Source organism: Carassius gibelio, chromosome A1 (assembly GCF_023724105.1).
Source record: "Carassius gibelio isolate Cgi1373 ecotype wild population from Czech Republic chromosome A1, carGib1.2-hapl.c, whole genome shotgun sequence".
In the NCBI taxonomy this organism is placed as follows: Eukaryota; Metazoa; Chordata; class Actinopteri; order Cypriniformes; family Cyprinidae; genus Carassius; species Carassius gibelio.
This window is the reverse complement of record NC_068371.1, coordinates 3,835,004-3,861,662: the sequence shown is the minus strand read 5'-3', so window position 1 is coordinate 3,861,662 and position 26,659 is coordinate 3,835,004. Positions and strand designations below refer to the sequence as shown.

Below are 26,659 nucleotides of genomic sequence, written 5' to 3'. Positions count from 1 at the left end.
ATAATATTGCTACTGTATATATTTAATGCTGTTTCATTTGTACCTGTTAGTTATTCAATCAAGACCATAGCTGGCATTTCAAGATGTAGGCCTTGTATGAGATATGAACTTCTTGCTATCTTTATTGCTGTAATAGAAATAACATGCAAAATGTTCTTTTATCGGTTGCTGTGTTTGGCCTGCTCTGAGGTACACATTTACATATCTTAACAGGCAGCAGATATCTGTCAGAAAGATATAAATCACACATCCATATTTGTGCTTTCGTTCTTTCGTACGTTCTTTCTTTCATTCATTTTTCTGTATTTCGTTGGGTGCGGGAATCATGGTGTGAATGCCATCTGATTCTGAAGACGTCTCCATGTGTGCGTCAGAAAAGGCCAAAATTTCTCTACAGAAATTGCTACATTGGATGCATTTGTTGATCGTTATTACCATTATTGTTTTAAAAGAAAAAAGGGATGCATTTGTTCGCCGGTTAATCTGCCCAAATTCAAACCAGTGGGGTGTTGAAGATGGAGTCACCAGCGAGGATGCAGGCTTTCCCGTTCCAATATCTGATTCCACACGGCTGTTCTGCACGAGAAAGATTTTCATTTGGGAAATAAAGCCAAATGGCCGACTTCAACAACCCCTCTTGCATTTCTATTGCTGATGTCTCCACAGCCTGCACCTTCAATGTGTTATTCAAGTGTAACATTGACCCATACTGTGCTGTGATCAATATTTGAGCATGCAATTATCATGGCTTTGAAAGTTATAAGTCTATTTGGGTGCTATACAGACAGAATTGCTGTATATGAATCTAGATATCTAGCGACAAGCGTAGAGAAAAACAAAACAATGTTATACATGAAGTACCAGATACTAAATAATATTAATGTTAAATGTTTTTTTCACATGAGGTTTGCTTACTCTGTCTTTTCTTAGTGCTGATTCAAAGTCCAGAGCCCTTAGTTCTGACAGTTTATTGATGTCACTCGCCTGTTTGATTGTGTTTCTTTTTGAGGGTCCACTTAGAATATCAAAGCACAGTTTGACCCCAGCATGCCGCCACACGTCACACGATCTGGAACAAAACATTGAGTTAAGAACCCCATGTCCTCTTTGTGTGGTCTGGTGTTGTGCCAAGTGTTGACAGGTCTAGAATTCCTGCTGTGGCTCGGGCTTCACTTCTTCTGTACACATTTTCACAGTTGTTATGAGGTTAATACTTAAAATGCATCATTGTAATAAACCGCTCGATTAGATAATTACCCATTTGATACAGATTTCGGCGTAACACCAAACTTGTCAGGTTGCTAAGGAAAACATTTTCAGTAAAAGGGTTCAATTTCTGTTACTGACAGTCAAAGAAAGCACCTCTGCAAAAGTTATTAACCCCCATTTAGTAACACTTTAGAATAGGTAACACCTATTAGTTGCTTATTAGCATGCATATTACTAGATTATTAACAAATGTATTAGTGCTATTTAAGATTATAATAATGCATTATTCTACTATTACTTATTCTACATAAATACCTAAACCTAACAACTACCTTACTAACTATTAATAAGCAGCAAATTAAGAATTTATTGAGAGAAATGTCGTAGTTAATAGTTAACAACTTTTACCTATTCTAAAGTATTACCACACATTTTAATTTAAAAAAGGAAAGGATACACCATCAATAATGTCCTTTGCATGTAAAACTAATAATAAAACAGCATTGGCTGAAATGTCTCTCTTTAAGCAAGGGAAATTATACATGTTTATGAGATAGTTATCATTACCAAACAAATTCTATACTAAAATTACCATATTTTGCTGAATATGCAGAACCATAAAACTAGATCTCCTTCAAGAGATTTCAAAATATTCCTGTATTCATTTGTTTGTTATTTGATGACAGTGTTGCATTTTGTTTCCACAGTAGACACTATGTAGTCCTATGTATCCTAGGTATTTTGTGGAAACAGTTCGTATATTTTTGAAAGGGATACTAAGGGAAATAAGAAACGCAAAAAGTGTGCTTCTGTCATAAACACTGAGGGCCAGATGATGCATTCCGAGTTTCTTCAGTTGCTTTGTTGTTGTTTTTATTAAAGTTGAAAAGACAATTTTGGATCATGCAGATGTGAGTTTGAGTGTGTTAATATCGTGGAAACACAACATTCCTTTTATAGACATCTATTCATAATGCATCCACACACCAAATGAGTTAAATCAAAAATGGAAGCGTCGATAATGTTGTTGATTTTCTTTGTTTACTTTTTGTTTTGTCCGCTTTACTGTCGCGTCTCGGTCAAAAGCAATTATTTCCGCTTCCAGCAAAGAAACAGCCCAAATTCCCTCTTATTAAAAACTCTCCGAACTTTAATTACTTTATTAATTACATTAAGAAGGAGACTGAAACACCACGTTTTGTAATCCTGTCACGTTAAGATTGCATGGGTGGAGCAATGTTCCCAAACGGAATAAAAGAACTGCAACTTCACACAACAAAACTCTTTAGAAAATTATTATTCTGTCTTCTATAAATGCATGCATTACTTAAATTATCTTAATCATTTTAAATAAATTATATGTTATATTAAATAATTTAAATATTTGAATGTGCACAATTATATTTCCAAGCATATTTAAGTGGTTAGAGAGCAATTTAATTCTAAATAAATTATGTCTTACAAGTTTACCATTGTAATCATAGTTTCTGCAAAAATAAGCATTTTTGTTAAACCAACTATTGCACTACAGTAACTCAAACCATACGGGTATCCTTACTGCCAAAAAACATAAGATCCGACAACGTTTCTTGCCTTTTTTCTTTTAATATACTAGTAATAGCTTTACCAGGTGATAAAAATATCAATAGAAGGAGCATTATTATTAGCCCTATTATTATGATGATATAAATAAAAATAAATAAAAATATAAAAATAATAATGTTTTAATTTTACATCTTACATATAAAAATATATGTGTTTGTTTTTATTGTAAAAAAAAAAAAAAAAAAAAAAAGAGTCAGCGGGAAACGGCTCATTTTCATTGAACTGATGAATTAGAATAAAATTCACAGAACTGTTTTTTTTTTTTTTAACTCGATGTCCTAAAAATTCTTCAAGTTTTTTGACCATCGTGGATAACAACTGGTGTAATATTTTTGTTATTGTTGTTGTTTATTAATTCCATGGGTGGCTTAAAAAAAGAAGCCCTGTGGTCCCAAGTGTGAAAAGAGGTGACAAGAAGGGAGAAAGAAGAAGAAAGAGTGGACGCTGATGCAAGTTTATGTAGAACAAGTTTGGCCTTTGATCTTGGAGCGGAGTTGTGTGTAGTGACGCGCTTCCCTCGCCTCGGGTCTCCGTGACAACAGACACCTGCACAGTAATCTCTCGTCGGAGCATCACAAGCACAAACTCACACTGCATGGGGCTCAACCTTAAAATTCAGCCCCACTTTAGAATTATTTTATTTATTTATTGCAAATGCATACAGGCGTCCCGTCACGCGCGAAAAATATTGTAATTAAATAACTGACCTCTGGGCAAAAATTATCTGAAACAAGCCACTCCGTATCAAATTAATAGGGTCTGAAGCCTCATTCGTTATTCTGCCTGTAGCCCTCTATCAATGGAACATGGCTTTATGAGGCGCGATTAAATGAGCTACATTTGTTGTTTTCTGAGTAGAGGTCAGAGAGTGCTGAACTGCGCGTCTATCGCATTGTTCAAAGCTCAATTGTGTCTGTGTCGCCCATGAACCTCGAGACCTCAGATCATCGCCTGTCATCACCCTGCGCGTGCATTCACGTGCATTGTTAGGAAAAATCAAAAACTGTCAGCAAAAGTCTTGCTAGGTTCATCAAATGATGCTTTAAAAAATGCAATAAAAAATGCAATATACACAACCAAAAAAGCTCCACCATTTTAAACTTATTATTATTATTTTGGCACATTTATTTATAACGCTTATGCTGCTATAAACCTTATTAGACATGCAATATTGCTTTACATCCCATTTGTGAATAGTTTGAAACATCTAAAACATTAATGCATAATTTATATAAACAAAATGTATAGGCTACTATTTTTATTTTATAATAAGTGTTTAAAAACTTAATATTGAAAGCTATTGTAACGTTTTCTTTGACTTTCTTAAACCTAAAATTAGCTCGGTTACTCTTCATGCAGATGTTTTGTTTTTATGCTATTCATTTATTTAAATAAAGATCATGTTCTGCATTTCACTTAGGCCTACTGAACCCAAAATCCCTTGTCAGCATGAGAGATAGAGAGAGCGAAAGTTATGCTAACAAATTACCAGATACACGCATACACCCACTGCCCATATCTGAAGAGGAGAGCGGACGTGTGTGTGTGTGTGTGTGTGTGTGAGTGAGAGAGAGAGAGAGAGAGAAAGAAAGAGAGAGGCAGAGAGAGAAAGAGGAAGAAAGAGGGCATGAGCGCGCGGCTCTTTCTTGACTTTGCCCCATAATCGTTTCACGCTTCCTTCGGAGTCTCTTTTCCTCCTAAAACGTTTAGTCTCACTCCAGTGAACACCTGCAGCGGCGCAACAGGGAGCGGAAGAGTCACGTTATTTCAAACTACTGTTCGTCAGAACCACTGGTACACAAAAGAGCAGAGAGAACAGCAACAGTGGACTTAGGAGCGGGAACTTTTTTTGTGTTCACCCCTCCACCCTCTCGTCCCTCTGTCCAGCCTCTGGGATGGACTTGGACCAAAAGGGTCCATCTCTGCGCATCGGACGGTCGGGTAGGGCCTTGTCTGTTTCTCCATTTCACTTCTACTAATAAAACTGTCTCTCTTTTACAAAACTAAACTGATAAATACAGCATATGTGCACTTGTTGCGTGGGCTATATGTCTTTTATAAAACTGCTTGGTTTTTGGATTGACCCTTATATTGATATGAACGCTGGTGGTTCATCTTTTTACACCTTTAACATCAAAAATGCGCGAACAACATTGGCCTAGAAATTCTATGAGCTTGCATTTTGGCCACACCTTTATTGACTCTGTTACTTTGACAGCATCGTATTTTGAGCTTGAAGTGTGCTGGTTTGGGCCTATTACAGTCCAAAGGAACAATACAATTTTTTATAAAAACAGAACTCTTGAAACCAATGACATTTCCTGTCACACAGTGAGGTTATTGAAAGCTGTTTGCTCGAACTGAGTTTGAGTGTCTATACTGCAGATGTTTTCATTCAGGATCCAAAAGCATGAATTCTAACTGTTCAGTCAGTTTATGATTCAGTAGCATATAATTCTGTGTTTTCGTCCTTCACGCGTCACATTTAGACGTCCCAATGAAATGGCGCGTGCAGTTAAGATTTAAGATTTATAATTATGCGGCATCCTATATTTTGGATCTCGTGTTTTTTATTTGTCTTGTTTTACGGGTAAACTTTTTTATTGTTGCCCTACAACCTTCAATTTGACCTTGACCTGGGACATAATGTATAGAACTGATTTAACTTTCGATTGATGTGAAACACATTCTCTACTTCTCACGAATAGAAAATATGAGTTTTTTCTTTCAGTGATGTGATTCATTGCACTCACGGCCAACTTGGAGTGTACTGGAAAAACAGGTGTTTGGCTTTGACTCTGATACTCTGAAATATTTTATATAATAAATAATAATAAATAATAATATTTGCGCCCACTTATGAACACTATTAGAAATGTTACTATATTTATAATGCGTGTTTGCTAAAGATTGCTTTAAAGATTTTCAAAGCGTTACTAATAGATTGTTTTTGATTTGACAACAAATGGTGTGAATGCTATATATATATATATATATATATATATATATATATATATATATATATATATATATATATATATATATATATATTTTTTTTGTTATCCAAAAAATCGAAGCCAGAACCAAAAGCAAACTGTACATGATTTTAGCTGTTTTAGTTTGACTTGTTTGTATAATTAATTTGCTAAATGCATTAAAAAAAAAGCTTTTGGGGAAACTGTTATAAGCAAGAGATTTCCAAAAATGGGAGTGTTTAATCACGTGGGCCAGCTAGAATAGATTAGATAGATAGATAGATAGATAGATAGATAGATAGATAGATAGATAGATAGATGATAGATAGATAGATAGATAGATAGATAGATAGATAGATAGATAGATAGATAGATAGATAAGGCAGACTAAAATAATTCAGATAATTTACTCGAAATATTGGGGGCCAGGTTTGTCTCTAAGTATAAGAATCGAAACAACAGCTAACAAATAAATGAGTCAAATGAAAGCCGACAAGGGCTTCATAACATTAATGAAAAGGTTGAACATAATTGTTAATGTAGACATAGGCCTATTATTACATTTAAAATGGAAAACAAATCCTGCAAATTCGGCAATTTGCGCTGTTGGCTATTTTAACAATGCAACACATTTATTTACTGATTTCACAAGTGTGTGTGTGTGTGTGTGTGTGTGTGTGGCTAGCCGACGTGATCCTGCTTCTTCACACGAGGCCCAAGGTTCGCCCCCTCGTGGCACTTACGGAACACCGCGCAGAAGTCGAGACTTAACACAGAACATGAATATGAGTGAAGCACTTGGACTTTGAACATGAAGTACAGGATTCCAGCGACTTAGGTTATTCTGAACACACAGGCAAATGCGTGTAAGGTAGTTGTGTTTTTGGTCTTAAGTGTAACTAGTCACCGAAGATGCACCAAAACCTTCTCGAAAATGTTCTTAAACAAAAGATAAAAGTTCAGTTTTAGAAGAGTTAAATTTGAATCCAGGCAATGAAACATCTCGGCAGAATGTAACACACTGAGAAACATTTATATATTATTTTTTTATTTCGTTCCATGTTTCGCAAAAAAAAAAAAAAAAAAAAAGTTTGTGTTTGTCAATTTACGTTTTTTGTATATAAATAAATAAAATATATAAATTAATAAACATATACACCGATAATAATAATAATAATAAATCAATTAGGCTATGCGTTCCAAAATGAAATAGACCTGCTTTAAGTTAATTTATAATTTGTTAAGTAATTTAAATCAATTTACTTCAAGTATGATTTTTCTTGTTTTCATATCGTAAATGAACTAAAGACAACATTAATGTTTATAAATACAATAACCCTAGTATAACGTTTTTTTAAATGCTTGGTTTTTTTATATATATAATACTGATCACCATATTGCTACATCAAACTCAACAATTATAACTACCATTATTTAAAAAACACATCACCTTTACTCAGCTGTACTTAACATGACTAAATACATTGTTCTTAAAAATAAGTTGGAAGGCAGGTCATGAAAAATTATTTGGCACAAACATCAGCGTGGAACAGCGCTCGTGTCCGTCAAACAATGAAGAATCTTCTCTGGAAGTCTCATCAAAAACAACCGATTATTGATTATTATTCAAATGTAATTAATGCATACTAATTCAACATTAATTAAAATAACAATTTAACAAAATGTACATAAACATATAAATAACTTACATACCAAACAGAAGTCGTATAATTGCACGTGCAAGTGCCATATACAGTTTCCAATAATATGCAAATACAATTCTGTTTGAGAAAATCTGTTCATTTATTTCATACGAGTAATATGTTTTATATGCTTATAGCTCGGTAAAATGCTGCAATGTGTCAAAAGCCAAGAGCAATATTTTAAAAATGGTTTACCAACGCATGAGGCGTATTCATATAATTGAAAACATGCTGACGCAACATCTCATTATTGTCTATATATTAATAGGAATTGACTGAAAAGAGTGAAAATGGATATTTTAAAATGTCAATTTTATCCCCTTCCTTAATTGAAATTAGACTTGGGATCAGCGACGCCAGAGAACCAGCTTCGATTCAAGACTCCCTATTTGTCAGTGCACAATTGGGAGAGCACGTCATTTTCATATTGGCCCAGTGTTAGCCAATCGGTGTCGTCTCGATCTGAGCGCGACTCAGGGTGATTGTGACAGTAGAGGTGCAGTGCTTTGATAGGTAGGTTTATCTTGATTGACAGTCTCGCTCGGGCTCGGTAGTGGATTCAGAGCGCTGTAGCTTTGGCGCTGTCCACACTGGAGCAGGTTCTGAAACGCGCCGCGCGCTCTTCTAGTGTTTGCGCGGAAAGGACGAAGGCTCGACCGCTGCTTCTCAGCTCCGGAGCGCTCACTCTGGAAGACCACCTTTCGGCGGACATCCCTTGCGACAACACAGACAAATTCCGTGGATTTTTTACGCACGTACCGAGTGATTCAAAACTTGTCCTCTTCGGGACATTTATCGGATTTTTTTCCTCCAAAGTTTAAATGCACAATGGCTATTTTTTATTTTCTGTTTAACTTTGGCAAACATTTTGATTCGGGGTTCATCTCATGTACTTTTTAATTTCAAATGTCCACGGCGTACGTCTATTGTTTGGGATTCTTTTTCCTCCTATAAAGACGCGCGCTTTGAGCGAGTAGAAAATCAAGATGCAATGGATGGCTTTTACGTGAATATAAGCTACAGTGAACATGGTTTCTCAGAAACCTCACCAGGATTTTACAGATCTCTGGTAGGGACGCGCTCTGACAGTCAGTGAACCTCGGTCACAGTTCACGGGTCACGGTCAGTGGAGCGAGGGTGCCAATATACAGCTTGGAAACGAGACTTCTACATTTTTATCTATGACTGTTCGGACTAATATTACAATTGGTATATCGCCAGGACTTTTCTTGTAATCCGGTTTTGATGAATGCACACTGATGTCTGAGTTCCTTCACTCTGGATTTGTAGAGGGTTGTAGGGTTGTACCCTGACCGACCATTTGCATATACTTAATAATGGATCAGATAAACTGTAATTTATGAATCACATATCTAATTTTACTCTTGACCTAAGGACTTAGGTCTTCAGGTTCGATTGTTTATTTTCCAACCAAAGTTTCTGTGGACTTCCACACTGCTGAAACTGGTTCATACGCACAGACCTTTAAAAGAACAAGAACAAGAGCAGGACGTTAAAGGATTTTTGGTGGTTTTTCAAGGGAAGGCCTGTCCTGCAGACCGATGGAAATCCACTGCAAACACGACCCGTTCGCAGCGATGCACCGTAAGTTCACGGCACACTTTCACAATGCTCTCAGAACATTCTTCTAATATTCCTTTCAGAATTATAATATCTAAAATATACTCGGATTAAAGCTAATGAAAGCAAAGCATTGTCTAGCTACTATAATACCTGGTAAACTTTAAATACGGTGTCTTTTTTTTTTTTTTTTTTTTTTTTTTTGCTTTTTTTTTTGCTTTAGGGAGTTTTCTCTTAATTAAAGACCTGATTGCTTTTTTAGAGCTTAAGCCTTCTGTTTGACAATCCCTTGGGGAAAGAGAGAGGGGAAGAGATCGAGCTGAACTTGAACCGCAGATGAGAATATGGCACACAGGCCCCTGTAAACAGGACACTTGTGAGGCTAAAAACGAAAGCTGAAGTTGCTCACTGTGGGGGAGAGATGTGTGCTCACTCATTCGTGACATGGCGGACCCCGGTGGTCCCTCAAGATACCAGCTAAGGGCCTCTTTTCTCTTTCACTTTCTTTATTTCTTGTTCTTTTTGCCGCCAGCGCGCAAACAACAAAAGCTTACACACTTCAAATCTTAATGAATGGGCATTTTGAGTGCGCAAAACATGCATTAGAACAATTTTTATAATTCATATAAATATATAATACATTATTAATGAAAAAATGTGTATACAGTCCTCAATTTGTAAGAATTTTTTTTAAAAATGGAAAATCCCAGTGTCTTTGTTAGCAAAACCAAGAGCTGCCAATCACATTATGCACCCAGAAAATACAATCGTGATCTCTCTCTCTCTCTCTCTCTCTCTACATAGTCCATCTCTCGTTCATTCTTTCTTTCTCTTCCAGTCTTCTCTCTCATCGATGAATAAAAACCCTCACACGCCAAGCCGCTAAACTCATATACGCGCGCACCCTCACGCGCACACGCACATCTTTGTGAAATGACATCTATTGGCACGGTGAATGAAACGGTGGATTAGACGTAGCCTATACACATTTCAGAAGCTAGAACGAATCACGTTTCCTCTCCGTCACAATATCTCAACACAATCCGCGGGGTAAAACCATTACACCGAAAATGTCAAACGGTGCAAGCCTTAAGAATGGACAGTGACACGAGCCTGGGAGACTTTTAGAGAAGAAACAGAGAGCAAGAAGACTTAAGGGTGTTTTAAACTCATACTCATCTTTGAATATTAGTTTTTAAAAACGTCTGATCATAAAAAGTGTGAGCTCTTGTACAATTTAAGTTATTATAGAGCCTATATTTAACACTCATTCTCCTTGCAATAAATTAGATGTTACGTTTGTTATCATCCCACGAGTATGGCTTTCTAAATTTGGTACAGTTTTATGCTAAATTGACATAAACGACGAATGCAGATTAATATATTATATAACATGCATTTTTCGAGAGATTTCTAATAGTGTGTCGTCTGTTCTTATTTAAATGTAAATAAATACATATTTATTGTTAATAGCATAAAAAACTATTTTAGTTCTATTTAGAAGTAGAGCGTTTAACAGTACGCTAATATATATATATATATATATATATATATATATATATATATATATATATATATATATATATATATATATATATATATATATGTGTGTGTGTGTGTGTGTGTGTGTGTGTGTGTGTGTGTGTGTGTGTGTGTGTTTAAAGAAAAGTGTCATATTGTCCTCTTTCTGTGCTCTGAGTTTCCCTGCTTTTTATTATTATTATTATTATTATTATTATTTAATAATAAGATACATTTTATGTAAATTATACTTAATGTCTTAAAAAATAAATAGGCATTATCAATGGGGCATTAATTATTAAGCAACGTTATTAACTTGAGCAAGCCATATGACAAAATAACAATTAATCTGTCATAATATGATCTAGTCTGCAAGTTTATAAACAAATTATTAATAATAAAAAACGTTATTTTGTTTTTAATCTTCAACGCGTTTTTCTATACAAGATCATATTTATATTTTATCACATCAATGTAAATGAGTATCAGTGATTTTAATTTCAAATGTTGCCTCTTTTCCGAAGACACAGAATGTGTCCTGCATGACTGAAGGTAGTCCCCATAAACAGTAAAAGAAGGTAGTCCCTCGTTTCTTTCTTCTTCTTCTTCTTCTTCTTCTTCTTCCTCCCCACGAGTGTGTTTGTTGGAGCACGCCTGGTGTCACGTCGCTCTGTTTGGAGCGGTTTAATCGGAGTGGATCGTAATGGAGCAGCGTCTCTAATCGGGTTTATTTTCTGGATGGGGGAGCATGAATGTCTTTCAGCCGCTCTCGCTATTTCTAAACGTAACCTGCCTCGAAATCAATCAAAGCTCTAGGAACACTTCGATTTATAAGCCAGCAGTATTTGCAAAAGAAACGGGGAAAGTCTTGGTCAGATCACAGCTGAATAGTTTGTTTCGGATAATCCTTAATGCAGCCTTTTCTCTCTCTGTGACACGCACGTATATTCGAACAAACACACACACACACACACACACACACACACACACACACACACACACACACACACACACACACTTACTCATGCACACACACACACACTTACTCATGCACACACATACTTGCTCTATGCATAATTTAATTGTATGCATGCTTTGTAACTATAAATCAGTGCTAATTAAAACTTTAAAAAAGTTTAGAAATAGATAAAATACATTTGAAGTAAATTTATCTAAAAATTCAGTGATGCATTTTAAGCTCTTCCTGGAGAAGAAACATTTTATACTCATGTTTCAGCTCAGTTTGATGTATTTCACTTTTTTCTTTTTTTTTTTGTAGATACAAAAAAATAAATAAAAATAAATTCCCACCATTTAAACAGGAGATTAAGCAAAAAAGCGTTGTTTTAAATAATTTATTAATTTAATAAAAGCTTCCATCTAAAGGACTTACAAATGAGGTGATCTTAAAAACATGTTTGCACAGCAGATTTTTAATGCACATCTTTTAAAAATCAATTTAGCTTGTTGACCTAAATTCATCACTTTGTTTGTGTTCAAATAATTAACTGTAACTGAAAAACACATAAGAAAGAAAACAGAAAAGGAAACTAAAACATTAATAGTAAGGAAAAAGAAAAAGAGGCTATCTGAAACTGAAAACGAAATGCGTAACAACAGTTGTACCTCTCAGAAATCTAAAAGCTCAAATCACTCACTATATGATTTTTATTTTATAGGAAAAGCTTCTTCCTTTTTTCCCTCTTCAGCCCACTGCTGTGAGAGAATGAAAATGGGTTTTCATTTTCTGTCAGCTGAACTTGTGTATTTAGAGATGGGCATACAAGGCCAGTGAGGTCTGTTTGATGTGGCCTTCTCAGATGTATTTAAGATCCATTACCCTGTAGCTTGGATTAACAGATACCCCCCAGTTCTTTTGTGTGTGTGTGTTAACGTGCTTGTGTGAGTTCCCCTTCTGAAACAATCAGTATGATAATATGACAGATTGAATGGATTACCACATAGACTTCTGCACTGAAATGATGATAAGATACTGAGGTCTAATGAATAGAATATATATATAGAATACAAGAATGTAACAAAATTGGTTTCCAAAAAGTTTAAGCCGACCAAGGAGGTCCAACTGTGCAAAAAAAAACACACAACAAGAATTACAGACAGACACATATATACAAATACTTGAGTGAAGAGGTCATGTGCAGTTCTCTAGGTGACCACCAGGGGCAGATATGATAAGATAAGAGGAGAGGAAGAGACTGCATAATGGTAACCTTCAGGTCAAAGACACACACACACACACACATATGAAAATGGGACAGGATCTCTTTTTTGTTCACTATGTGTCAGCTTCAGTATTTAAGGGAGATATCATTTGCTCAGGTTCCTTTTGTGTCTGCAGGGCATGGAGGGGTGAATCAGCTGGGTGGGGTGTTTGTGAACGGCCGGCCCTTGCCTGACGTGGTGAGGCAGAGGATAGTAGAGTTGGCCCATCAGGGCGTACGTCCATGTGACATCTCCCGCCAGCTCCGGGTCAGCCACGGCTGCGTCAGCAAGATTCTGGGCAGGTGAGTTCTGCTTCTCCACAACAAAAGTGTAGAAGTACAGAAGAAGTACATGCTTTTTTTTTTAAGTCAAGGGAAGTACCTTGCATGTAACATGTAATAAAAATACTATTACTATGGTACATGTCACAATAGTACCACATTACTTAATTGTGTGGATCGTATTACTTCCATATTCGAGTGCTGTATATATTATTTAAAACATTGATATATTATTTAAACTATTATTTAATATGTTAACATTCAAAATGTAAAGGACACGTTATATATATATCATTTTAAAAATAAAATTATAATAATATTTAAAAATATTAGAGACATATTTTAAAACAGTATAGTGTACAATAATAGTGTAGCACATTTATTTTTCACTTCTCAAGCTGCAAACAGCATTTGGGTTGGGGAAATGTGTTTGTAGTCTGTGCTATTGAACCCACACACTTCTATTCCCCGTGCTATTTTATCCACAACTAGGCTTAGTCTTTTCCTGGAAAACCAGCTTGATGTCCTCTATTGCATTCAAACAGTGGGGCCAGTATGTATTTGGAGTCATGCCTTTACTTTGTAACCCTGCTTTCATTCTTTCATAAAGTCAACTTTAACTTAATCCATAATAAATATCAAATTCTGAAATATCCACACACTGATGAATGCTTGATATTCCCTCTGCCGTCGGTTCAACTCGAGGCTGACTCAGCGCTTCCCTTCAAAGATGACACGTTAAAATAAAAATATTCTCGAATCTCGCACCGAAACTAGAGTCAAAGCACCTTCTTTCCTTTCTGTCTTTCTCGGAGAAAAAAAAGAAAAGATTCATCACATTTTACATTTGCATCAAAATGACACTGGCACCATGCATCTCTTGAGGAGGGAGGGATGGCTGGAAGGACAGAGAGAGGGAGAGAGAGGAGGAGAGGGAGGAAGGGGTTAAGGGGGAGGAAAGAATTTGAATGGATAAAGGTGTGGATTAGTGCTAGAGCCTTTAGCTATATCAAAAAAATGTGTTTCCCATTGTTCTCCTTTGCCTCCAACTCACTCAACCGTTACTGTGGCGCTCGGTGTGTGTGTGTGTGTGTGTGGTAATATCTTCCCTCACACTTACTGCTCAGGCAGAAAACACACTAATATGTGGGCTGCAAGTGAGGTTTGAGTAAATAAGGCGTATGACTAACTCTTGTTAATCAGGGAATTTTCTGCACCTTGATTTGGTGTGCATTTCATGCCTGTTCTGTATGAGCTTGCTTTTGGTTTATGTTTGTGTGTTGAACCTTAACTAAATTAAAGCAGTTAGACACAAGAGGTGAATCAGAACACCAAAACCTCCCTTGACCCAGGTAAAAAAAAAAAAAATCAATACAATGCATAATCATATATGCTTGATAAAAAATATATATATAGACTTGAAAGGTATGCATTGGGTCTGTGTTCTGACTGCAAGGTTTTACAGATCTATGATGCTGGATATGCATATGTTCTAACTCTCTGTATTTCTTGCCTGGTGATATACAGCTCTCTATCTCTCTGTCCTCAGGTATTATGAGACGGGCAGCATCAGGCCAGGGGTGATCGGAGGCTCCAAACCAAAGGTTGCTACACCCAAAGTCGTCGACAAAATCGCTGATTACAAACGCCAAAACCCCACCATGTTTGCCTGGGAGATCCGAGACAGACTGCTGGCAGAGAGAGTGTGTGACAATGACAGCGTGCCCAGCGTCAGCTCAATCAACAGGTGTGTGTGTGTGTGTGTGTGTGTGCGCGCACTGGAAAAATCAGCAATTTGCACCTGTTGAACACATTTCATAATATTTGACAATATTACAGATATGTTTTTACTGTATTTTTCCCCAAAATAAATGCATCCTTCCTGAGAATAAGAGACTTTCAAAAAACATGCAAAAATGTCGACCCCAGACTTTTGGATGCTACTGTACCTTTAAGTGGCACAAACCATTACGTTTTTGAACAAGCTGATCAATAGATTAGAAAAGGGACAGAGCAATGCATGAAGAAGAAAGAGAGAGAATGGGGAGAGAGACGTGGATAAAGGTAGACAACGGGAAAAAGAGACACATATTCATGAGCAGTGTCCAGCTCACTGGCTCAACAGCATGTGTACAATGACAACCTTTCTCAGAGAGAGAGAGCAAGATAGAAAGACAGAGAGAGAGAGAGAGAGAGAGAGAGAGAGAGAGAGAGAGAGAGAGAGAGAGAGAGAGAGAGAGAGAGGGACGAGAGAGAGAGAGAGAGGAACGAGAGGGGAAAAGTGCTTTGAGCAGCCATGCAGGAAGTTTGAGACTCTGCTGCCATGTCAGCCTGCATGAGCCACTTCACACACACACACATGCATGGACACACACACACACACACACACACACACACACACACACACACACACACACACACACAGCATGCATGCATGCATGCACGCACGCACACACACACACACACACACACACACAGACACACACACGCACACATGCATGCATGCACACAAACACACACACACACACACACACACACACGCACACACATGCAAGCATGCACACAAACACACACACACACACACACACACACATGCAAGCATGCACACAAACACACACACACACACACACACACACATATGCATGCACAGACACACACACACACACGGTTGCACACAAACACGCACACACACACTTTACGTGCTTGCATATTTATATTAAAGCATATATAATACCCACACACCTCTACACATGATAAATCCTTACACACTGTTCGCTCTTACTTTGCTGCAGGATCATTCGCACTAAAGTCCAGCAACCGCCCGGCCAATCAGGAGCTGTATCTGCCCATAACTTAGGTAAGAGTCAAGTTCACAACAACTTTTGTCATATTTCAAATTACTCTAAATGCAAAACCTTAATTCTTAAAATGCAACATGGAAGCTGAGCTTCTGGAAAAAAAAGTGTTGACACTACGGGTCAAAAGATTTTGGGTCAGTTTTTTTTTTTTTTTAGAAATACTTTTATTCAGCAAGACTGCATAACATTGATTTCTTTTTATCAAGCTTATAAAAGTCTGAACTGTTTCTTGAGCTGTAAATCAGCATATTAGAATGATTTCTGAAGATCATGTGACACTGAAGACTGGAGTAATGATGCTGAAAATGAAGCTGTGCATCACAGGAGTTTATTACATTGCTAAAACACATGAGATCTAATAAAAAACTGAGAATAAGAAGACCTAAAGAAAAATACTCATTGTCTCTCCATTTACTTTAAATTAAATAAAAAAAAAAAAATTATTTCCAGAAGGTTGCAATAAATCAGTTACCCTGTAACACTTATGTAAGCAGGGCTGTCTCTGTCATAGACATTGAGGGGGACTGTGATTTTTAAACATTTACCGTAGATTTCGATCTCCCCATTCTTGAACATTTGATTAAATCCTTGAATTGAATCCTCTGACACTCCAGTGCTGCCCCCAAAAAACCAAAGGAGAATCTCCAAGAATGATCTGAGATGTCGGCAGCTAATAAAGTATTGAACTGCGCTTGTCCCACTGTCAGTAATCTTCATAATCGCACACCTCTGCTTAATCTAAATTAATTTTGCACGCACAACGCTCGCCAGTTCTCCATCTCTCTCAGATTATGATGATAAATACTTCTCATACTCAGGCGGAAAATTGAAATTTAGGGATTTTGAATATAAAGCATTGGCTTAGGGTTTCCATTCCTCGAAGTGAGGAGAAAAAAAGTGCAGAAGAATACGAGAATCAGATAACTGAAACGATAAATCGAGAGTAAAGAAATGGAGCGATATGCATTCATTACATTTTCCACCTGGTTAGCAAACGAGAGCGGGTGAGCAAAGACGTTTATCTTTTTTCAGAGTGATTTGTTTTCTTTTTTCCCCACTCTCTGTATTTTAGCACAGTCTGTTGGGATGTGGGATTAGCCTCATCTCTACACCTTAGTGTCCCGTTGGGGCCACTGTACTGTCACTCAGGCTGTACGTCAGCTGACAGGAAGTGAGATAAAGAGGAAAGAGAAAGCATGAAGGGCTGACGAAGAGAAGAATTTATGTCCTTGTCCCCTACCACCAAGACCTCACAGACAGCCAGATCTGTCGAAAAGCTGTTAGCTTGTTAGCCTCTTATCCCTCAGGCGGCAACATGTTGCCAAAATAGAGTGACAGACAGTTTTTGGTGAAAGCTCTTTGGCATGACTAAACTGGAATAAAAAGTGGAAGATAACTACTAAAAAAATAAAATAATAATAATTATTTTATTATATATATATATATATATATATATATATATATATATATATATATATATATATATATATATATATATATACATACAGAAAAATAAATGAAAAATGTAAAGCCTTGAAAATAAAACTTTATTAAAGGGATAGTAACGCAAAAATGTTAATTCTGTTATAACTTATCCTCATGTTGTTCCAAATCTGACTTTTTTTCTTCTGGAACACAAGAGAATAATATAATGATTACAAGAGGAAGTTCACATTTTATTTTATTTTATTTTATTTTATTTTATTTTATTTTATTTTATTTTATTTTATTTTATTTTATTTTATTTTATTTTATTTTATTTTATTTTATTTTATTTTATTTCTTTATAATTTAACTTTATTCAAAATGAAAGTCAATGGTAACCCAAACTATTCCTTTAAGTATTATGCCATAAGTTTATTAGTATATATATTTATATAGTTTAGATTGTAGAATGCTATTAGTTAATTCATCATAATATTTATTTATGAAATTTAGCTTGGAAAAATATTGCGAACACAAGGTGTAAGCATTTTTAACTTATTTTTGGAAAGATTTTTCTTCATCATGTAGACTCCAAATTTTCATCATAAATATAGTCCAAAGTGAATGTCCTGTCAGTGCAATGAGCAGCAATAATGATATCCATGTTCATGTGTGTCTTCATTACCTCTCTGTAACTTTCTAGCCTCTACAGTGGCAGTGACCCAGGTATCCGCAGTAACCAGCGACGCTGCAGGCTCCTCCTACTCCATCAGTGGAATTCTGGGAATCAGCTCACCTGCCGATGCAAGCAAGCGGAAAAGAGATGAAAGTAGGTCTAAATGTGTGCTATGTTTTTGTGAGCGTTAACTCACTCTTATCTTAGCCTCAAGTATTATTAATGCTGTTGCATCACAGAGCGAGTTTATTACATGCAAGACATTTAGTAACTAATGAGACATTCTCTCTACAAGCAATTACAGAACAAAACAAAAAAAACAAATACATCCTATATTCTTTGTTCTTCATTCTTTCTTTCATTCCTATGCACAAAATCATTTCAGTGCACACACACATGCACACAAGCACAGATGCTGAACATTGACAGATGCATCAGAGCAGGAGGGGGATCGGACACCGCTGGCACGTCTTAGATAAACATCTCTATCCAGGGGAGGCACATTGTGTGCATGTGGATGTGTGCACGCGTGTGTTTGCGAACATGTGTCTATTAAAAAGCCATTGCTTGGCAGACCCCTGTAGTGCATGAGGACTCCAGATGTCACTCACACATGCACAAACTCTCTCTCTCTCTCTCTCTCTCTCTCTCTCTCTCTCATATATATATATATATATTACACCAGTAAAAAATAAACCTCTGTTTCTCCCGCTTTAATGCACCTCCTGCTGGCAGAGAATGAATTTGCATTTTCAGTAATGCTGTTTATGCAGCAAACATATTTTGCTTGTTATCAAAAATAATCTACTCTAGAGGGACTATTTAGCTGTTGTTATTGATTCTGTTTGGAAGTCTACAAAAGCATGCATGCGCAGTAACGTTTGTTTATGTTATTGCCGCTGAAACCATCCAGAATTTTTGCAATAATATATATGTAGTTATATGTAAATGTAAAGAACAAATGTTTTGACAGCTATACAACTGACACTAAAATAATGCAATAAACATATGCAATATAAGATGTAACACAAAACTCTAACACACACACACACACACACACACACATCGACGTTCATCCAAGGTCTAATTAGGCCGACGTCTGTCACTTTAATTAATGCAACACATCACATCCAGCAGCGAGGGAGGGGTGACTAAATGAATTTGTGTGTTGAATTGACATGGTGAAACTGCGGGTGGTCAGTGCTGTGATGTTTTGCAGTATGTGATGTTCTGCATGCTCGCAGCGAGAGATGATCACATGGGTTTGCACAAGGCATAAAGTAATATTAGTGATAGTTTTAGCTGCTATAGGAGCCTACACTGCTTGGATAAGGCACATTAGGGAAGTGTCCAGACTGTGTATGATGTTGTGAGCATGGGAAAGACCTCTTCACCAGATTTACAGCAAAAGAAATCCTATTCCAATGTGAGTTTTCCACTTGTATTGAATGTGAAACGATAACAAGACAAGTACCTCGTAAAAGGAAAGAAATGTTTTTGCATGCAAACAGCATATGCAAAGAAACATAACGCAATGAGTGCACCAGTGAATCAAAAACATACAGTGTAAATGATTCCTGAAATGAAAGATGCTTATTCTTTGTAGTGGAAACGCACAACCAGTGTTGACTGATTCCTGAAACAAATGTCGCTTATGAGCCATTTCTTCATATTGAACCATAAACATACAGCGTGACCAGTATAGACAGATTCCTGCAATGAAGACGTCTTATGAAACAGTTCTTTTTAGTGAATCAAAAACATACAGTGCTAATAATTACATAATAATACAGAATTTCTATGCTGAGTGGTAATGCTTTCAGAAAGGAAGACAAAATGCATGTTTAGTGAAGCAAGACACTATGATTTCCAGCTGCACACAAGCAGGAAAGGATGTACCAGAGGGTTTGGATGGCTAAGTGTGTGTGTGTGTGTGTGTGTGTGTGTGTGTGTGTGTGTGTGTGTGTTTTGGGAAAGCCCACTGATGCCCTTTGACCCAGGGGAAGTGATCTGAAAGAGAGAACTTGACTTGTGGGGCCTCTAGAACAGAAGCATTGTGTCTGCCCATTGTCTCTGAATGGAGGAAGAATGGATGAGCGGAGGAGTGGAGGAGAGGAGAAACAGAATAAAGAAAGACAGGAGGCCTGTGGTACAGTCCAGATGGGTTGAACAATGTTCTCTTTGCCCCCTGAAACAATAAAGCAACCTTTCTTAAAGGTAACAGCTTCAAAACGTGAAGGTAAAAAGGCACAAAAAAAAAAAAAAAGAAATAAAAAAGATAGTTGTTATTCTGTTAAATTTAACAAACGAGATCTGGATGTTTGTATCCAAAGTGGACATCTTCAAGACAGATGCCATTTTTAATTTGTTCATAATTTTATTTCAGGCATTTTTATCGCTTTAATTCTGTGGAATATTCTGAATGGAAGATAGAGGAAATGTTTAATAAGGTGGGGATTGTGAAAGAGAGGTGGAGCAAGAGATGGAGAGAGAGAGAGAGAGAGAGAGGATAGGGGATAGATGATAACAGTGGGATTTGTTAAAGGTTGGTTTCCCATTTCAGAGACTGATACTTTGATCTGTCAAGGTTGAAACACACACACACACACACACACACACACACTACATGCATCAAGTGCACAAGGAATCCACTGAGCAGTTTTCTGTGCTCCCAAAAAACCTTCAAACTCACCCCTGAGAGAAAGAGAGAGGAAGACGGAAAGAGACAGAGGGGCACAACAGTGATCTCATTGTTGCAATAGTCTCTGCTTTTGAAGCAAGAAAGATGCCTCTTCTGTGTGTGTGAGTGTGTGTGTGTGTGTGTGTGTATAGTGGGGTTAACCCTAAATGCAGCTGGACTGTATTGTGACTGGTTACAGAGAGTGGTTCCCTAAAGCAGGTTCAGAGGCTGAAAGACAAAGGGGCAGAGAAACACTGGCCAGCATCTGAATACATAAGTCCAATAAGTCTGTTTGTGCGCATGTGTTTTTTTTTTTTTGGGGGGGGGGGGGGGTGTAAACTTGATGCTGGTATGCTATGTTTGTTTAAATTTGGTGGGGAAAAAATCTTCTTTTTGTCTCTCTTTTGCTCTGATATGGCTGGGTGGGCTTCCAGTTCTGTCCGAAATTGCATTTCACACACGGTGGCTACCAGTAGGAAAGAGTTACACGCATGACACACACATCAACAGTCACAGATAAACACGTATCTGTGTAATAATAACAATCCATAACATTGTTCTGACTCCATGGCTATGTTTTTACAAGTTAAAGTGATTCGACAAGGATATGGATGTTTTAAGACATCTGAAGCAGCAGCAGTTTAAGTGGAAATAATAGGAATTATGTGACATTGTACAGACACATTTACTTGTGTTAAGCCGAGGGTTAAAGATGCCCATATGCAGATTCATATGATCGACATGATCAAACTTGTGCAATTCATGCCAACTTGAGTGCTGTCTTTTCTTTGGAAAGAAAAGGGGGACAACCACTTACAAAGAACTTCTACATTTCATGTAAATTACATTTTTAAGATGATAATTTGTCATAAAACAAATGTCATATTAAATTGGAAAAATACGAAGTTAATGTATTTTCACTCACGGTTTCAGGTGTTTTGGTCCCTGATGCATAAATAAACCATGCACATAAACATTCCAGAGAGCATCAGTTTACAAACTGAGTTTTTTTTACAACCAAGGTATGTGCACTGATGCACACTTTCAGACATCTTTTGTGTGTGTGTGTGTGTGTGTGTGTGTGTGTGTGTGTTGTCAGTGGACAGCCTTTGAGAATAGTGGAAAGCAATAAACCTGCTGAAATGGTGCCATCTCACAGACATGATTGATCAATTGAATTCTATCAGACACACTGACCGCTGGGATTAAGAGGGTCAAAACACTGGAGATCATACACTCTCTCTGTGTTCTCTCTCTGTGTGTGTGTGTGTGTGTGTGTGTGAGAGAGAGAGAGAGAGAGCGTTTAGGCTTTGTTGAGGTTAGTCGAGATGCTGAGGTGTATTAGGGACACATGGGACCTGCACGCCATCAGTGAGTCAGAGACTAGCAGATCTTTCTTTTAAATAACTGCAGACGGCAGTAAACTGGATCTGAATTTCCATTCAAATGCATCGATTTCTGTGTTCAAATGAAGGAGGAAAAGGGAATGTTTGGATAGCTGCTTTGTCTGCCTGTCATTTTATCCTTCTATCCCTACGTATCTGTTTTTTTCTCGTCTTGTGGGGATTGCTCTGGCCTCTGACTCTGACTCCCTAGAATTAACCTCTCAGAGGCATTTTGAAGAAATGAATTGGCTCTATATCAGGGATTTTCGTTTCTATTCTTCTTTTTTCATCCCTCTCTCTCTATCTTTTTCTCTCCTTGTAATCATTTGAGGGCTGTGGCTTTCTCAGCTCTTATAATTGTCTCTTCAGAAACTCAACAGCTCAGTAATAACTGACTCACGCGTTGCCTTAAGACTCACTCAAAGAGGAGAACACAAGTCCAGGAATCTGTGTTTGTGTGCTTGAGTCTCTGTATGTTAGTTTCCAGAAAAGTACAAGTAAGCTAACGATCATGATGACAAAAATAAATAAATATTTGTGTGTGTGTGTGTGTGTGTGTGTGGAAGTAAAGTGACTGATGCTGTAGGTCATGTGACAATGCTAAATTGGTGAATGTAGTACTTTTTTTTTTTGTGATGTATGATTGTGAAGTAATTGAAGTAATTAGTGTCACTAAAGAGTTTCAGATACCCCAAAATATGTTGTAACAAATTAGACTGAAGTGAATGTATATTATACATACAGTATATATTTATATATCAAAAAATAGTGCCTGAAGTTGAAGCAGCACCCATATGTTAACCTGTTAACTACCATGAACTAACAAATGATGAATTCACCATTTACAATTTCTGGTCAAAATTTTGGGCTGCGAAATATAGTCACTCCAATTGGAGTCCGTGCCATCAGGAGTTCCTCGTTCCTCGTTAGTTATTTTCACTAGATCTAAAACCCATGCTTATGCGTGATAAGCACTCTAATTCTTAAATGTCCTATTTTTGTAAATGTTACATTGTACTTTATATTGCTTCTTTATGAAATCTGTTTGAATCTCTCTCCAGTTCTACAGGATTCTCCATTGGTGAATGGCCACGCCCATTCAGGGCGGGACTTCCTGCGGAAGCAGATGCGAGGAGAACTCTTTACACCACAGCAGCTCGAGGTATTGGACCATGTCTTTGATCGACAGCCCTATCCTGACATTTACCCCGTCCCTGACAGCAGCAGCTTCAAGGTAAGGGCTGGGGGGGTAGGGGTGTGTATCCTGCCCTGCTGGTTGTGCGCACCTCCTCTGAAAGCTCACGCTTGCCCTTGCCTGGCTGCCAGTATCGCTTGACCCTGTCCCAACCCTGCTGTTGACCTATGCGCCCTCACACTGAAGCTAACAGTGACCTTTCACCTCTCTGAGCTTATGCTGGGGCTTTGATCCCCATGGTGCTGATGTCTGCTCTATAGAGTTTTTGGTTGAGGTTAAGTCCCAGCACACTTGTTCATTAGTTTGCAAAAGTTACCTATACACATGGCATAATGTTTATATGTCCAAGTGACCACATCAGATAGATTCTTAAGTCTTTTTTTTTTATGCACGATGAGGCGATGTTTCATTAATTAAGTTTTCATTTTGTTTGTTCTAGTGAGCTTTTGGCCTCAGTCACTCTTCTTTCAACTGCTTAAAATAAATAACATTAAAATTGCACAGAAATGTATACTTTTATTCAGAAGGAATGCATTAAATTGGTTGACAGTGATAGAAAAGACATTTATAATGTAAACAAAATATTTATTTTTTAAATAAATGCTGTTCTTTTGAACTTTCTATGCATTTTCTTACATTGATTACATTGAAAAATCTATACATTAGAATGTTTTTGGAAGGGCCATTTAATGCTGAGGACTGAAGTAATGGCTGCTGATCACAGAAATAAATTACATTTTAAAATATATTAAAACACATAACAGTTATTTGTAATAATATTTCACGGTATTACCGTTTTACTGTATTTATGATCAAATAAATGCAGCCTCAGTGAGCATGAGACTTCTTTTAAAAATATATATATTTTCAGAAAAGTTTTTAACCAGTTATGAAACTACACATTCATTAAATGAAAAATAGCAGCTTTGACAGTATGACATTAATGAAATTTTGTCAAAGTTAGATTGATGTAAAGGAGGGTACATGACGTCAACATTTTTAGTTTAAAGCAAATGATCTGCGACTTGACCAAACTGGACAAACTGCAAATGGAATATTTCCGCTACAGCGTTTAAGATTAACACTTTTTACTAAATATCTTTGGTTTCCTCCATTCTGGTCAAAGCTAGGTTCGTGTTTGCAGTATGACTGCAGTATGGCTAGACACGCTGACATATAACAGATAACATGCAAAAGTACAGCTGTATGCACAGACAGACGCATAACGTGTGATGCATAAAAATTGATCATGAGAAAAGGCGTTCAAAGACGTCACTCAAAAGTCAAATGCTATCATCCATTCAGGCCAGTGTCAGAGTTCTATAGACTTGTCTGAAAGACCCCATAATTCCTCAGTCCATTTCACCACTGAGCGCTGAGGCTGGCAAGGTCAGAGGTTACTGAGTAGGGCATTAACCTTAGGGTCAATCCACATCCCTTGAGTGTGTGCGAGTCAGGTTTGTTGTGGCACAAATGATCAGACAAAATGAGAGCTGGGAGTTTTGAGCTGTCTGTTTTTTAGAAACGAGAGATGCATATGCTAAGTGGTCTTGTGATTGACTGACAGGTGGCTTTCCCTCCACTGACAGTCTGAATGTTGCTGAAGGAGAGAGAAATGATGGAGAGCTCGACTCTGTTCGAGTGTGTTTGTGTCTTCTAGGGGCAGGAAATGAACTTGGGACTTCATTTTGTTCTTTTCTCGGTAGCCTCTGATAAGATTAAGATCTATAAGTGCCCAATTATATACAGTGTGTATAGAACATAAACACTCCCATTTAAATTAATGGTTTCCCATTAAATTAAAATAAAAGAGTTAGATGTACTGTCAAAATGCACCGTAACATTCAAAACTCAAGAGACGTATTCTGAACTTCTGCAACTTTCTAACCTCACAAATTCACCACGTTAACTCCTGGTAGATTTTGTAAATACAACTCATGTGCACAAAGCATCTTTATGCTATTTAGAAGTAGCAGCTTAAATTGGAAAGATAAAATCTGCAGGGATGACAAATTTTTGTTAGCATTGACAAAAAGCAGGATTTTCCCAATGGCTTTTGAATTCGTGCAGAAAATGTTCTCTGTGACCAACAAACTGTAATTTTATGCATTTTGTGTTAAACTGAATTTTATGCATTTTTGAATACCTAATGCATTCAGCTTTTATAAAATCGTTCACTCTTTATTTAAAATCTACATGTTGCACAGTTTAAGTTAGAATAGTTTGCAAATGTTGCAAGTACAAACACAATGTGAGTGATGTTGTAAACATGATTTAAGAGGACATTCATGACCAGTTTTCGACTAGGAAACTTGTGTTCACAAATATTTAAAAAAAAACAGAGGTGAAGATAATCAAAGATCAAAACTATTTATGTATAGAAGTCTTACATGCAAAGCAAGAATATCTCTTTCTATAAACAGACAGATCTGCTTATGTATATACAGTGCATATAAGTCTCTACCCATAAATTTGCCATCAAGCTGTTTCTATTAGATAGTGATGACATCTCTTTTCTCATCTTTCATCCTCCTGTGCCCTTTCTCTGCCTCTTTTACATTTCTTTCCACTTCTCCTCTCATTTGCTCTCTGCATCTCTCAGTTTGTGGTGCTGGAAGGACCATTAAGCACCGGCAGATCTATTAATTAGTGTCCTGCACTTCAAGGGGGAGCTTATAAAACAGTGCACTTCCTCTTTACATCTCCTTACATTATGCCAGAGATACATCAACAGCCCAACAACCCTTACACTGAACTAATTACTCAACCAGACCCAGAGAGAGAGAGAGAGAGAGAGAGAGAGAGAGAGAGAGAGAGAGAGAGAGAGAGAGAAGTTATGCAACAAGGTTATAATTACAGAAGCTTCTATTTTTGGTAAAACTATGTCCCCTATATATAAGATTTTAGCAAAAAAGCACAGAATCAATGTCTCAAATAAAGCATTTAGAATGGTGAGTGTGTGTGTTAAACATGCTGAGAGTCCTGGCACCAATAAATGTCTCTCTGCCAGTCAGGCTCATTTAATACTGCATGCACTGCTAAATACCTTCCTCACTCTTTCTCAGTCCCACACACACATAGTGCAGTTTACAGGCTCTTTTAAGAGACAATAGGTACACGCTGAGGGGAAAATAGAGGAAGGGAGATAGAGGGAATGGAAGAGAGAAAGAGTGCCTGAGAGGAAATACCATTATGTAAATGCGGCTGCGGGTTGGGGTGAAATTATTTTGGTGTTGGGCGATTAGGGTCTCATCTGTTATTGATGTGCACAGAGAGGAGAGCCATTACAGAAGGGCTGTGTCAAAAATGACCCCTGAGAAAACTGTGACCCCAGAGAGAAAT

General features: G+C 37.1%; 1 protein-coding gene across 3 annotated transcripts in view; it reads left to right on the top strand.

Annotated features, from left to right (window-relative positions):
- Nucleotides 1-4,369: 4,369 nt before the first annotated feature.
- LOC127958938 (paired box protein Pax-5) overlaps nucleotides 4,370-26,659 on the top strand; it is a 41,223-nt gene continuing 18,933 nt past the window's right edge. The window contains exons 1-6 of one of the 3 annotated variants that reach the window (XM_052558091.1): nucleotides 4,370-4,755; nucleotides 12,954-13,119; nucleotides 14,648-14,845; nucleotides 15,891-15,955; nucleotides 18,085-18,210; nucleotides 23,184-23,284. In XM_052558091.1, coding sequence (XP_052414051.1) covers nucleotides 4,710-4,755; nucleotides 12,954-13,119; nucleotides 14,648-14,845; nucleotides 15,891-15,955; nucleotides 18,085-18,210; nucleotides 23,184-23,284 — 702 coding nt within the window. In that variant the 5' untranslated portion in view covers nucleotides 4,370-4,709. Of the gene's footprint in view, nucleotides 4,756-7,923; nucleotides 9,098-12,953; nucleotides 13,120-14,647; nucleotides 14,846-15,890; nucleotides 15,956-18,084; nucleotides 18,211-23,183; nucleotides 23,357-26,659 lie in introns of those variants that run through there. The other 2 variants (XM_052557983.1, XM_052558041.1) reach the window with 2 other exon arrangements.